At 46.3% G+C, this 12,693-nt stretch overlaps 2 protein-coding genes across 15 annotated transcripts in view; one reads left to right on the top strand and one right to left on the bottom strand.

Annotated features, from left to right (window-relative positions):
• The window catches only part of LOC128342544 (uncharacterized), a 33,036-nt gene extending 21,623 nt beyond the window's left edge, over window positions 1-11,413 (bottom strand). For 6 of the 7 annotated variants that reach the window (XM_053289948.1, XM_053289949.1, XM_053289945.1 and 3 more), the window contains exon 1: window positions 7,517-8,875. In XM_053289948.1, the coding sequence (XP_053145923.1) occupies window positions 7,517-8,080 (564 nt within the window). In that variant the 5' untranslated portion in view covers window positions 8,081-8,875. Of the gene's footprint in view, window positions 1-7,516; window positions 8,876-11,285 lie in introns of those variants that run through there. The other variant, XM_053289951.1, reaches the window with a different exon arrangement.
• Window positions 1-12,693, top strand: part of PDE4D (phosphodiesterase 4D) — a 990,732-nt gene that overhangs the window by 279,434 nt on the left and 698,605 nt on the right. The gene's annotated exons all lie outside the window — the stretch shown is intronic.

The raw sequence follows: 12,693 nt of genomic DNA, 5'->3' as shown, positions 1-12,693 counted from the left end.
ATTCCATTTCCCATCTGCAGAATACAATGATCCAGTTTTTTAAAAAAACAAACAATTATTGCTTTATACTGATGATTGCATAAATTGGCAGGTAATGCATAAGGCAGTGGACACGTCCAGAGAAGATAATGGAAGTTTCTTATTTCAAACCTTGCAGCTCCAAGGTGTCTCTCATTTTCAAAGAAGTGATTTGGCATCCCTTCCATAGTTCCTGTATCTGACAAAGAAAACTATCTGCCTTGCTCTGTGATAAATAACTGCTGTTGCTTTTTACTGCATGACTCATGGAATGACAGAAATATGAACAATTGCATAAATCAAGGCATGAGGGATGGGAGCTGCCTGCTTTCCTTGTAGGTACTGAATACTTAGGTTATCTGCTTAGTACAGATCAATGCACTATTTCATTTGAACTAAAGAATGTGAAATGATGAAATCATACCAGAGTTAGATAAGGTATGATAGAAGACATCTTGCTAGAACAAAGAACAAAAAGCCTTTAGTTTTGCATTGTAGGGATATTGACAGCAAAGAGGCCTGTATGGATGAGAAGGAAGTATTAGCGGAGGTTGTCCCTCCATGTTTCAGACTGTAGTTTACTGGTTCTATACATTAAGTTGATGGTTATAAACAATTAAATGAGACTATTATCCTGTTCCATTCTGGGGCCTGCAGGGAATACTGGTGAAGGCTGCAGGGGTGGCCTGTGGACGTGCCTCCGGGTGGGTGGGAGGTACCTTTAAAAGTAAATTAATGTGGTGCTCACTGCCACTGTGGCCCCTGAATGCTGTTCGGAACCACAACGTGCTGCCCAGCAGCCTCTACGGCGGGAAAGCGCCTCCGCCACTCACCTGGCTTCCATGGAGCCGAGCCCCTGCCAGCAGCCAGGTGAGTGACAGAGGTGCTTCCCTGCTGTAGGGGCTGCTGGGCAGCACATTGCAGCTCCAAACAGCATTCAGGGGCCACGGCGGTGGAGGTGAGCATCGAATTAATTTACTCTTAAAGGTGCCTCCCCCCGCCCCCCCAGAGGCGCGTTCGCGGGCTGCCACTGGAAGGCTGGTAGGAGTCCAGGCAGAAGAAGGATTTGATAAGGACAGCTCACTGTGGAGCTGGGTAGATACAGGCTGGATGCAGTGCACCAAGAACAACAAGCTAGGGTGTTGCTCCAGCATGTATCTGAAGCCAGCTGCTAGATTAACTAGTCCTACAGTCAGGTTGCTGTTTTCAGTTCTCCCTCCTCAGAAGACACTGGACAAGATCTAGACTAAGTCATGGCTAAGTGCCATTGAAATTAATGGGACCTATTAGTCATGATTAACTAGGAACATAGGAAGCTGCCATATACTGAGTCAGACCATTGGTCTATCTAGTGCAGTACTGTGTTCACAGACTGGCAGCGGCTTCTCAAGGTTGCAGGCAGGAATCTCTCTCAGCCCTATCTTGGAGATGCCAGGGAGGGAACATGAAACCTTCTGCTCTTTCCAGAGCAGCTCCATCCCTGGAGTGGAATATCCTACAGTGCTCACACTTCTAGTCTCTCCCATTCATATGCAACTAGAGTGGACCCTGCTTAGCTAAGAGGACAAGTCATGTTTGCTACCACAAGACCAGCTCTCCTGGTCTCTTCTAGTCTCATGGTGTCAGTGGTGCTTAGTCATGATGATTAACATAGTCAGGATTTTGCCCACTGTGAGTGTTCAAAGATGATGTGTTCTGTTTCTCAGATACTGGCTGCAATGGAGCAGGAGAGCCCCTTGCAACTCCGGAAGTAGTGGGGCAGAAGGCAGGGCCAAAGGTTCCGAAGAGGAGTCAGAGGCAAGGGACATAAAAACATAAGAACAGCTCTGCTGGATGATGCTGAAGGCCTATCTAGTCCACCATTCTGTTTCACACAGTGGCCGACCAGATGCCTCTGATAAGTCCAAAGGGAAGAGGTGAGGGCATGCCCTCTCTCCTGCTGTTTCTCCCCGGCAACTGGTATTGAGAGGCTTCATGCCTTTGAGTTGCCCTATAGCCCTCAGACTAGTAGCCATCAATAGATCTGTCCTCCATAAATTTCTCTAAGCCCCTTTTAAAATCATCCAAGCTAGTGGTCATCACAACATCTTGTGGCAGAGAATTCCATAGATTAATTATGTGCTGTGGGGAAAAGTACTTCCTTTTGTCAGTCCTAAATTTTCCGGCCTCCAGTTAAATGGAATGATCCCTGGTTCTAGTGTTGTGAGGGAGGGAGAAAAAATTTATCTCTGTTCACTCTCTCTATTCCATGAATAATTTTATACAGCTCTAACGTGTCTCCCTGTAGTCGCCTCTTTTCCAAACAAAAAGCCCCAGATGCTGTAGCCTAGCCTCATAGGGAAGCTGCTTCAGGTCCTTGATTGTCTCATTTGCCCTCTTCTGCACCATTTCCAGTTCTACAATGTCTACAAAGATATAATGATCAGAACTGTATGCAGTACACCAAATGTGGCCATACCATAGATTTGTATAAGGGCATTATCATACTAGCATTTTTATTTCCAGTCCCCTTCCTAATGATCCCTAGCAAAGAATTTGCCTGTTTCACATCTGCTGCACACTGACACTTTCAATGAACTGTCCACCATGACCTGAAGATCTTTCTCCTGGTCATTTACTGACAGCCCAAGTACAGATCTCTGGGGGACTCCACTTCTTACGTCCCTTCATTGTGAAAACTGTCCATTTATTCCCACCCTCTGTTTCCTGTCCTTCAACCAGTTACCAATCCATACATGAACCTATCCCCATTAGGGATGTGCAAAAAAATTCGGGCACAGAACGATCTGTGCCCGAAATGAACAATTTCGGGTGATTCGGGGCCGAACCGAATCACCCCTGATGCCCCCCGAATTTTTTCGGGCACGAGCCAAATCACCCGAATTTCGGGCACAAAAAATTCGGGTGATTCGGTTCATGGTTGATTTTTGGCGATTTTTTAAAGTTTTAGTGACTTTGGGGCAGTTCGGGGGCATAGCATGGGATTTGGGCAAAAGGAGTGGGGTGGGGTGGTAGTGCCTAATGGGTGCAGGCTACCACCCCAATTTCAGGGGGATTGGGCAAAGGGCTGATTTTTGGTAAATTTCTGAAAATTTCATGTCTTTGGGGCAGATTGGGGCATATTGGGGCAGAAAGTGGGGGCTGGGGCAGAATAGTGGGGTGGGGTGGTAGTGCCTAATGGGTGCAGGCTACCACCCCAATTTCAGGGGGTTTGGACAAAGGGGTGATTTTTTGAGAATTTTTGAAGTTTTGGTGACTTTGGGGCAGTTTGGGGGCAGAAAGTGGATCTGCCCCAAAATAGTGGGGTGGGGTGGTAGTGCCTCATGGGTGGAGGCTACCACACCAATTTCAGGGGGATTGGGCAGAGGGCTGATTTTTTGAGAATTTTTGAAGTTTGGGTGTCTTTGGGGCAGATTGGGGGCAGAAAGTGGATCTGCCCCAAAGGAGTGGGGTGGGCTGGTAGATAGTGCCTGATGGCTGGAGGCTACCACCCATCCCCAATTTAAGAGTGATTGGGCAGAGGGGTGAATTATGGTGAATTTATTTGTATGAGGTTTGTCTTCATAAGGTGAAGTGTGCTAAATTGATTACTTCCTCATATTATTCATAGTAAAGGAAAGTGTGAAAAAGTGAAAGTGGGGTCATGAGAGTTGTTTAATTGAAAAAAATCTCATTTGCTATGATAGAATGAGAATTCACACCGTGTGAATTCTCATTCTATCATAGCAAATGAGATTTTTTTCAATTAAACAACTCTCATGACCCCACTTTCACTTTTTCACACTTTCCTTTACTATGAATAATATGAGGAAGTAATCAATTTAGCACACTTCACCTTATGAAGACAAACCTCATACAAATAAATTCACCATAATTCACCCCTCTGCCCAATCACTCTTAAATTGGGGATGGGTGGTAGCCTCCAGCCATCAGGCACTATCTACCAGCCCACCCCACTCCTTTGGGGCAGATCCACTTTCTGCCCCCAATCTGCCCCAAAGACACCCAAACTTCAAAAATTCTCAAAAAATCAGCCCTCTGCCCAATCCCCCTGAAATTGGTGTGGTAGCCTCCACCCATGAGGCACTACCACCCCACCCCACTATTTTGGGGCAGATCCACTTTCTGCCCCCAAACTGCCCCAAAGTCACCAAAACTTCAAAAATTCTCAAAAAATCACCCCTTTGTCCAAACCCCCTGAAATTGGGGTGGTAGCCTGCACCCATTAGGCACTACCACCCCACCCCACTATTCTGCCCCAGCCCCCACTTTCTGCCCCAATATGCCCCAATCTGCCCCAAAGACATGAAATTTTCAGAAATTTACCAAAAATCAGCCCTTTGCCCAATCCCCCTGAAATTGGGGTGGTAGCCTGCACCCATTAGGCACTACCACCCCACCCCACTCCTTTTGCCCAAATCCCATGCTATGCCCCCGAACTGCCCCAAAGTCACTAAAACTTTAAAAATTCACAAAAAATCAGGACTTTGCCCAATCCCCCTGAAATTGGGGTGGTAGACTCTACCCATTGGGCACTACCACCCCACCCCAAAATTTTGCCCCTGGGCCCCTTTTTACCCCCCCAAATCGATTCAGATTCGGATTCGGATTAAATCTGAATCCGAACCGAATCAAGGGTGATTCGGGTGACCCAGATTCGGGCACAAAACAGAACGGGGGTGATTCGGCTCGGGTCCGAGCCGAATCACCCGAAAATCCGAATTGCACACCCCTAATCCCCATATCCCATGACTGCTACGTTTACTCAAGAGCCTCTGGTGGGGAACTTTATCAAAAGCTTTTTGGAAGTTCAAGTATATCATTTCAACCAGATCACCTTTATCCACATGCCTGTTGACCAGTGTTCCCTCTAACAGGAATTCCCAGATGTTGTTGACTACAACTCCCAGAATCTCCAGCTGCAATAGCTTTTGCTTGGGGATTTTGTGAGCTGTAATCAACATCTGGGAATCCCTGTTAGAGGAAACACTGCTGTTGACTCTCTCAAAAAACTCCAGAAGGTTAGTGAGGCAAGACTTGCCCTTGCAGAAGCCTTAGGGATGTGCACAAAACCGGTTTGCCCAGTTTGGTTCGAATTCGAACCAGGTTCGAACCAGGAGGGGATGGTTCGGTTTTGGTTTTGCTTGAAACTCCCCCTGGTTCGGTTCGAATTTGAACTGGTTCAGACACCCAAAAATTGGTAGGGTGGTAGCTGGCACCCAGGGGTACCTGCCACCCAAACCCCAAAGCAATCGGACACTCATACGATTTTTTATGAATTTTTGGAAATTATTTCTATTTTTCCTCATAGGATATAATGGGACTCCAACCAGCCCATTATTCCTTATTGTGGAGCACCCATGGGTGCCAACAACCATGCAAACCCCGAAGCAATCAGACACCCCTATGATTTTTTATGAATATTTGAAATATTTTTAATTATTTTTCTCATAGGGTATAATAGGACCCGAACCAGCCCATATCCCCTATTGTGGAGCACCTAGGGGCACAAAGTTGGGGTAGGTGGTAGATAACCAGGGGTGCCTACTATCCACAAAGCTCCAAGGCAATCAGACACTCCTCTGATTATTGGTGAATTTTAACATTATTTTGGAATTCCTCATAGAGAATAATGAGGATTGCAGCAAATGTATAGCTTCAGGGAGAAAGGGGTGTCCTAGAGTGGAGTGTGGTGGGTAGTAATTCCCAGGGTGGGCAAGGAAGCTATCAGAATTATTTGAAAGGAATTGGGCAAAAGGCTGATTTTTAAGTGATATTTGAAGTTTACGCGACTTTAAGGTTTTTCTCCATAAAGAAGAATGGAGGTGTCAGCAAATGTATAGCTTCACATCGGGGGCAAAGGGGTGGCCTAGAGCAGAGTATGGTGGGTGGTAGTGCCCAAGGGGCGGCCAGGTAGCTATCAGAATTATTTGAAAGGAATTGGGCAAAGGGCTGATTTTTAAGTGATTTTTGAAGTTTATGTGTCTTTAAGGTTAGCAATGAGAGTGGATTCATAGTTTGTCATTGAAAATCTTATATGCTACCAAAGAATCTACACTCAGAATACTTCTGAAACAACAAAACCCAGTACCCCATGGGTTAGCAACCCATGGAGGTGGTTGGCACCCTCTCTCTGGGCCACCCCAGCACCCCCCAAGTGCAGTTATGGGGCTGCTGAAACCTCCATTCTTCCCTATGGAGAAAAACCTTAAAGCCACTTGTGGGGTGCTGGGGTGGCCCAGAGTGAGTGGTGGTCTAGTGCAAAGAGGGTGCCAACCACCCCCATGGGTTGCTAACCCATGGGGTACTGGATTTTGTTGTTTCGGAAGTATTCTGAGTGTAGATTCTTTGGTAGCATATAAGATTTTCAATGACAAACCATGAATCCACTCTAATTGCTAGCCTTAAAGACACATAAACTTCAAAAATCACTTAAAAATCAGCCTTTTGCCCAATTCCTTTCAAATAATTCTGATAGCTTCCTTGACCACCCTAGGAACTACCACCCACCACACTCTGCTCTACGACACCCTCCCCCCCCCGACGTGAAGCTATACATTTGCTGCAATCCTAATCATTCCCTATGAGGAATTCAAAAATACTTTAACAATTCACCAATAATCAGAGGAGTGTCCAATTGCCTTGGGGTTTTGTGGGTGGTAGGCACCCCTGTCTATCTACCACACACCCCACTTTTGTGCCCCTAGGTGCTCCACAATAGGAGATATGGACTGGTTCTGGTCCCATTATACTCTATGAGAAAAATAATTGAAAATATTTCAAATATTCATAAAAAATTGTAGTACTCTCCGATTGCTTCAGGGTTTGGGTGGTTGTTGGCACCCATGGGTGATCCACAATAAGGTATAATGGGCTGGTTCGAGTCCCATTATACCCTATGAGAAAAAATAAAAATAATTTTCAAAAATTCATAAAAAAATCGTACGAGTGTCCGATTGCTTTGGGGTTTGGGTGGCAGGTACACCTGGGTGCCAGCTACTATCCTTCCAATTTTTGGATGCCCTAACCAGTTTGAACCGAACCACCCCCCGGTTCAGTTCAAATTCAAACCTGCAGCTCGAACCTGATGGCTGGTTCAGTTCGAATTTGAACCTTCGAACCACCCTGGTATATGATCCCTAAGCCATGCTGCTTCTCCTTCAGCAAGGCCTATTCTTCTATATGTTAAAAAAATTGTCCTTAAGTATGCTTTCCATCAATTTACCCGGCACAGAAATTAAGCTAACTGGCCTGTAGTTTTCTGGAACCCCACCCCCATCCCCCACCATATATCTTTTTTAAAAAAGGAGTTACTTTAGCTACTTTCCAGCTTTTTGGTACAGAGCCTGATTGTAGGGACAAGTTACATGTTTTTGTTAGGAGATCAATAATTTCACATTTTATTTCCTTCAGAACTCTTTGGTGAATGCCATCTGGCCTTGGCGATTTGTTAATTTTTAATTTTTTTAAGACAGTTAAGAACATCCTCTCTCGTTACCTCAAATTGGTCCAGTTCTTCAGCCTCCAAGCCTGAGAAGCTCAGTTCTAGAGTAGGTATATGGTCAGTATCCTCTGCCATGAAGACAAAAGCAAAGAACTCATTCAGCTTCTCTGCAATCTCTTTATCCTCCTTAATGCTCCCTTTAATGCCCTCATCTAATGGTCCAACTGCCTCCCTGGCAGGTTTTCTTCTTCTGATATATTTAAAGAAGTTTTTCTTATTCCCCTTGACACTTGTATCTATATGCTCCTCAAACTCTCTTTTTGCATCTCTTATTGTCTCATTGCATTTCTTTTGCCAGAGTTTATGTTCCTTTCTGTTCTCTTTATTTGGGCAGGACTCCCATTTTCTGAAACAAGTCTTCTTCACTTTTATAGCTTTGCTGACTCGCCTTATTAGCCACGCTGGCATCTTCCTGAACTTGGTGGTACCTTTCCTCCTTCTTGGTAGACATTCCAACTGAGCTTCTATTATTGTGGTTTTGAATAAGTTTGATGCTTTATGGAGTGATTTGACCCTCCTTACTTTCCCTTTCAGCTTTCTTTTTACCAGTCCCCTCATTTTCCCCTTCTGAAGTCCAAGGCATCTGTGTTGGACTTCCTTGGCAGTCCTTCACTCGCATATAAGCTGAATTGGATCACACTATGGTCACTGTTCCCCAATGGTTCTACAACTTTGACATTTCGTAGCAGGTCCTGGGCACCATTCAGGGTTAAGTCGAAGGTTGCCTTCTCTCTGGTTGGTTCCGCAACCAACTGTTCAAAGCACAGTTGTTTACCATGTCTAGAAATTCAGCCTCTCTGTCAATACCCACACATGAAATTGCCCAGTCTATGTGAGGGTAATTGATGTCCCTCTTTCTTACAGCTCTCTTTGTCTTTGACACCTCTCTGATTTGCTTCTCCAACTCCAAGTCACTCTCAGCATCTTAATCCAGTGGGCAATACTATGTCCCTAGTAACACATTTACTTTCAGCCCTTGTATTGTCACCCATAATGATTCTGTGGGGTGACTCTGGTCCTCCTAGGTTTTCTAGCTTATTGGATTCTACCCCTTCTTTAATATACAGTGCTATTCTACCTCACCCCACCCTGTCCTTTCTGTAGAGTTTGTACCCAGGAATAACAGTGTCCCACTGGTTCTCACCATTCCACCAGGTTTCCGTTATGCCCACTATATCTATGTTTTCATTAGCAACCAAGCACTCCATGACCGATTTCCTCAGGTCGTTCAGGGGAAGACAGACCTCATTGGTCCCTTGAGCTTAATAGGATATATCTGGTAGGGCTGTGTTTTCTGAGGCTTTTCCTGGGGATGGTTCCTGTACTGAAGCTTTATTCACATGTTAGGCTCAACATTTGTACAATGAGTGTATAGTGTACACAGGTTATGTTGAACATTATCTTTCCCAGTCACAGAATCACTTGCCCGCATGGATACGATGTTTGCCCTTTCAGATGAAAGCCAGGGAGGTGAGTCTCACGATCAGTGAGACTCACCAGATGGGGTTAGGTGGAGAGAGCGGGCTTAGCCGACTCTCCCCACAGACGAGCAAGCCTGCAGCCCTGAGTGGATCGGCTGCCCACATGACTGCTAGCTCCGTCACAGGGCTGGTGGGGGCTGAGGGGATTGGGAGCCGCACGGCCCCCGGAAGTTCCCGGATGCCCCGTGTGAGTGTGCAGGGCATCCTGGGGAGACCCCCGAGCCTGGGAAGCTGCTTGCAGCCTCCTGGTCAGGAGTCTGCTTGTGTGTTGCCACGCTCCATGGCCAAACACTAGCAGAATGCCAAGGTTAATGGAGCGCCTGCTCCGTTAACCTTGGCTAAGGGGAAGGGTTGTTTTGGCGGTTTGTTGCAGGGAGCCGCACAGCTCCTGTGGCAGCAGACGATCGCCAAAAAGCAGGCTAGGCTCCCTTAGCCTGCTTTTTGGCGATCGTGAGAATCACCTCACGGTATTCATGAGTGCAGAGGAAGCAGTGGGTCTGGTCAGGACTTCTGACCCTACTTTTGATTGCTGAGGTATGGGTCAGAAGTCCTGACCTGACTCACTTTTGACATGCGTAGGGAACTCAAAACACTTCAGGGTACCTTTTAGCTGCCACCACCCAGTTCTGTATAGCAGAACTTGAGACAAAGCCACTTCTTTCTCCTCTTTGCTTTGCAGTAGCATGGGGGGGGGGGGCGGGTCTTTCTTTTGATGGTGTGGGTAAGGAATTGTTAGTAACTAACTACAGGGTTTTATGGTTCAATGATAGTTCTTTAGCATGGTGGCTACAAATGCAAGTAGTTCAGAAGTGTATTGGTTTCAAGTCCAAAAGGTTCAGAAACATAGTGGGTACAAGAAGATGACACAGCTTCCATCGATGTTGTCAGCCTTTCTCCACGCTGGGGTTTAAGTATCTTGCTTGTTTCAGGGTTACTGCACAGCCTCTCCCCTGAGGTCTGTTGGGGTTTCCCCCTGAATAGGAGCTAATGAGGAGAGCTGATCTAGTGAGGAGACCGGGTCTTGTGGTAGCAAGCATGACTTGTCCCCTTAGCTAACCAGGCTCTTCTCTGGTTGCATATGAATGGGAGAAAAGAAGTGTGAGCACTGTAAGATATTCCCCTCAGGGGATGGAGCCGCTCTGGGAAGAGCAGAAGGTTTCAAGGTCCCTCCCTGGCTGCTCCAAGATTGGAGGATCTCTCTCAGAGAGATTCCTGCCTGCAACCTTGGAGAAGCCGCTGCCAGTCTGTGAAGACAATACTGAGCTAGATAGACCAATGGTCTGACTCAGTATGTGGCAGCTTCCTGTGTTCCTAATCCTCCTTGTTCAGAAACCCAAACTCATCAAGCCCGTGGATCACTTCCTTCATTCACCGATAAACTGTCCTCAACTGACTTTAACTGCCTTTACTGACTCTGTCTGCTTCTCACTGCATTCTAGAGGCAGGGTTTCCTGGTCTCTCCTGCAGGGATCTCTCTAGTCCTACTACCAATCATCCTGCACAGACTGGTTATCCTCTGTTCTATAGAATAACTATTACACTTGTATAAATAACACATGCAACAACCAACACAAAACACAAAATGTCACATGCTGTATGCGAGTACAGCATTTTAAAAAGAACGTCTGAATAGGGCTTTCATTTCTGTATCTTGCATTTGAAGGGGCCTGTACCCAGGTTCACTATTAAAATGTCTGCAGGTATAGCCGTTCACACAGAAACCTGTACTAGTGTTCAGAAATCTGAACACAGGCACAACATAATGTCTGAACAAGGCTCTAGTCTTCCCCATTCTCTAAGAGTAGGATGCCCCACTCCTGAGCCGGGGCAAAAATATATCTGTTATGCATGCCAAAACAACAAATTCCTTTGCTTAAGGTAAATCTGGCTGCTTGACATGTATTTATTTCATTGCTACAGTGGCTATGGGATATGAAAACGTAACCACAACAGATGCTCTTTAAATTGCTTTTCATGGAGTTGAATCTTGAGTTTATCCATGGCATAACAATCTTTCAAGGTACCCGTGTTAAAAAAAGAAATGCCCACCAATTGTTTTTTTAAAAAACTGGGAACCTGCTGGCCAGGTACGCACAGCAGCAGCCCCCACCATTCACCCTCACCCTGGACCCACTAAGCTGCCCATGTTGGCCAGTGATGGAAATCTGGCTGGCTGACATCATGGTGTGATGACATACGTTAGTGCCTGGTGTGCGTGGTTTACGCGAGGGCCATGGGTCAAGCAGATGGACACACACAGTGTTCATGTTTTGAGTACTCACTGAAGCACATAGAAAAGTTGTACTTATTGTTGTGCGTAGGGAAAGTGCTGGATCATCTGGACAGCCCGCTGCTTGCTCCCGGCAGCCTGCCAGCCAGTCTGCCACCTCCTTCTGGCAGACGGCCCACCACCCCCTCCCTGCGGCCGGCCTGCTGCTTGCTCCCGGCGGCCGGCTGGCCCACCTCCTTCCAGCAGACAGCCCACTGCTTCCTCTCACTGGCTGCCGCCGGCCGCCATCCCCCCCCCCACCTGTGGCTATCCAGGCAACAGCTCACAAACTCTCGTGAGAACTGCCACATGTGGGATTAACCAAGGGTACATCTTAGAGAAATAAATATATAGATATGAAGGGATAGAGAATTTTTCAAAGATGGAAAGACAGCTAAAAGAAGAGGGACAAACTATCAGTTGTAATAAGGGATTTTGCTAGATTCTACCCTGTCTTACAGTCTACCACATCTACATCACTGAATCTACACCCCCTCTGCCCCTTCCTGATCCGGTACCCCTAAAATACTTTATATTATGCAAAGCAGTCCTGTTTTGATGCGGGGACCACTTCAGTGTTTTGGACAGGTCCCCTGTTTGATTTGGGCATGGTAGAGTGGGGTAAGCTTTCTTTACTTAAGGCTGAAACTTTCTGCACTTCCCACGCCTTAAAGTAGTGTTCCTTACTTGAACAGTTTTCAACCCCCCTCAATTTGCTGAAATATCAGCAGATATATCATTGGGGAACATGGGGAGAACACCCCCCTCCCCCCCAACTTTGACTTTTGTGAAGGCCTACCTGAGGCGGTGGGCAGAGGTGCACAGTAATGTTTCTTGCTTTAACCATTTTTTTCTTTAAGAGCTCTGTGGGCAACAGGTACAGCATAAGCACCAGCTTTGTCACCCAACAGATGCCATTTTCCTTCCCATAATGCATCAGGAAATAATCCAGCTGCACAGTTGACAAAGGTGGTGATTAACGCTGTGATCGCTGCTCACAGAGTTCATGAAGGGGGGAAAATGTTAAAGCAGGAAATACTACTGCACACCTCCTCTCCCCACCACAGGGAATTTTCCCCATGGTGAATTTCAAAGAAATGCTTTGGGGTCCCCTAAAAGTTCCTCAGCTGTGACAGATCCCCCACCCCACCCCTGCAAATTATCAGCAAATTGTGCCGGTTTGAAAATTGTGACCCAGCCCTATGAAGACCGTGGCTTGCCACTAAATGCATTCTGAATTGATTACCCAGTTGCTGACCTGAGGTAATCCTTGCCTCTGGAACTCAGTTGTTAGCCGCTGAACTGCCCTCATCCCATCTCTCTATCTTATCCTATATCTCATCCTTGGATCTACAGCTACGAATAGCTGCGTATAACAGACAGAGGCCACCTATGTTTGAGCTCATTATACCCTTTCTGCA

This window comes from Hemicordylus capensis, chromosome 2, assembly GCF_027244095.1.
Source record: "Hemicordylus capensis ecotype Gifberg chromosome 2, rHemCap1.1.pri, whole genome shotgun sequence".
In the NCBI taxonomy this organism is placed as follows: domain Eukaryota; kingdom Metazoa; phylum Chordata; class Lepidosauria; order Squamata; family Cordylidae; genus Hemicordylus; species Hemicordylus capensis.
Note: the sequence above shows the minus strand (reverse complement) of the source record. Positions and strands in the feature narration are given on the sequence as shown.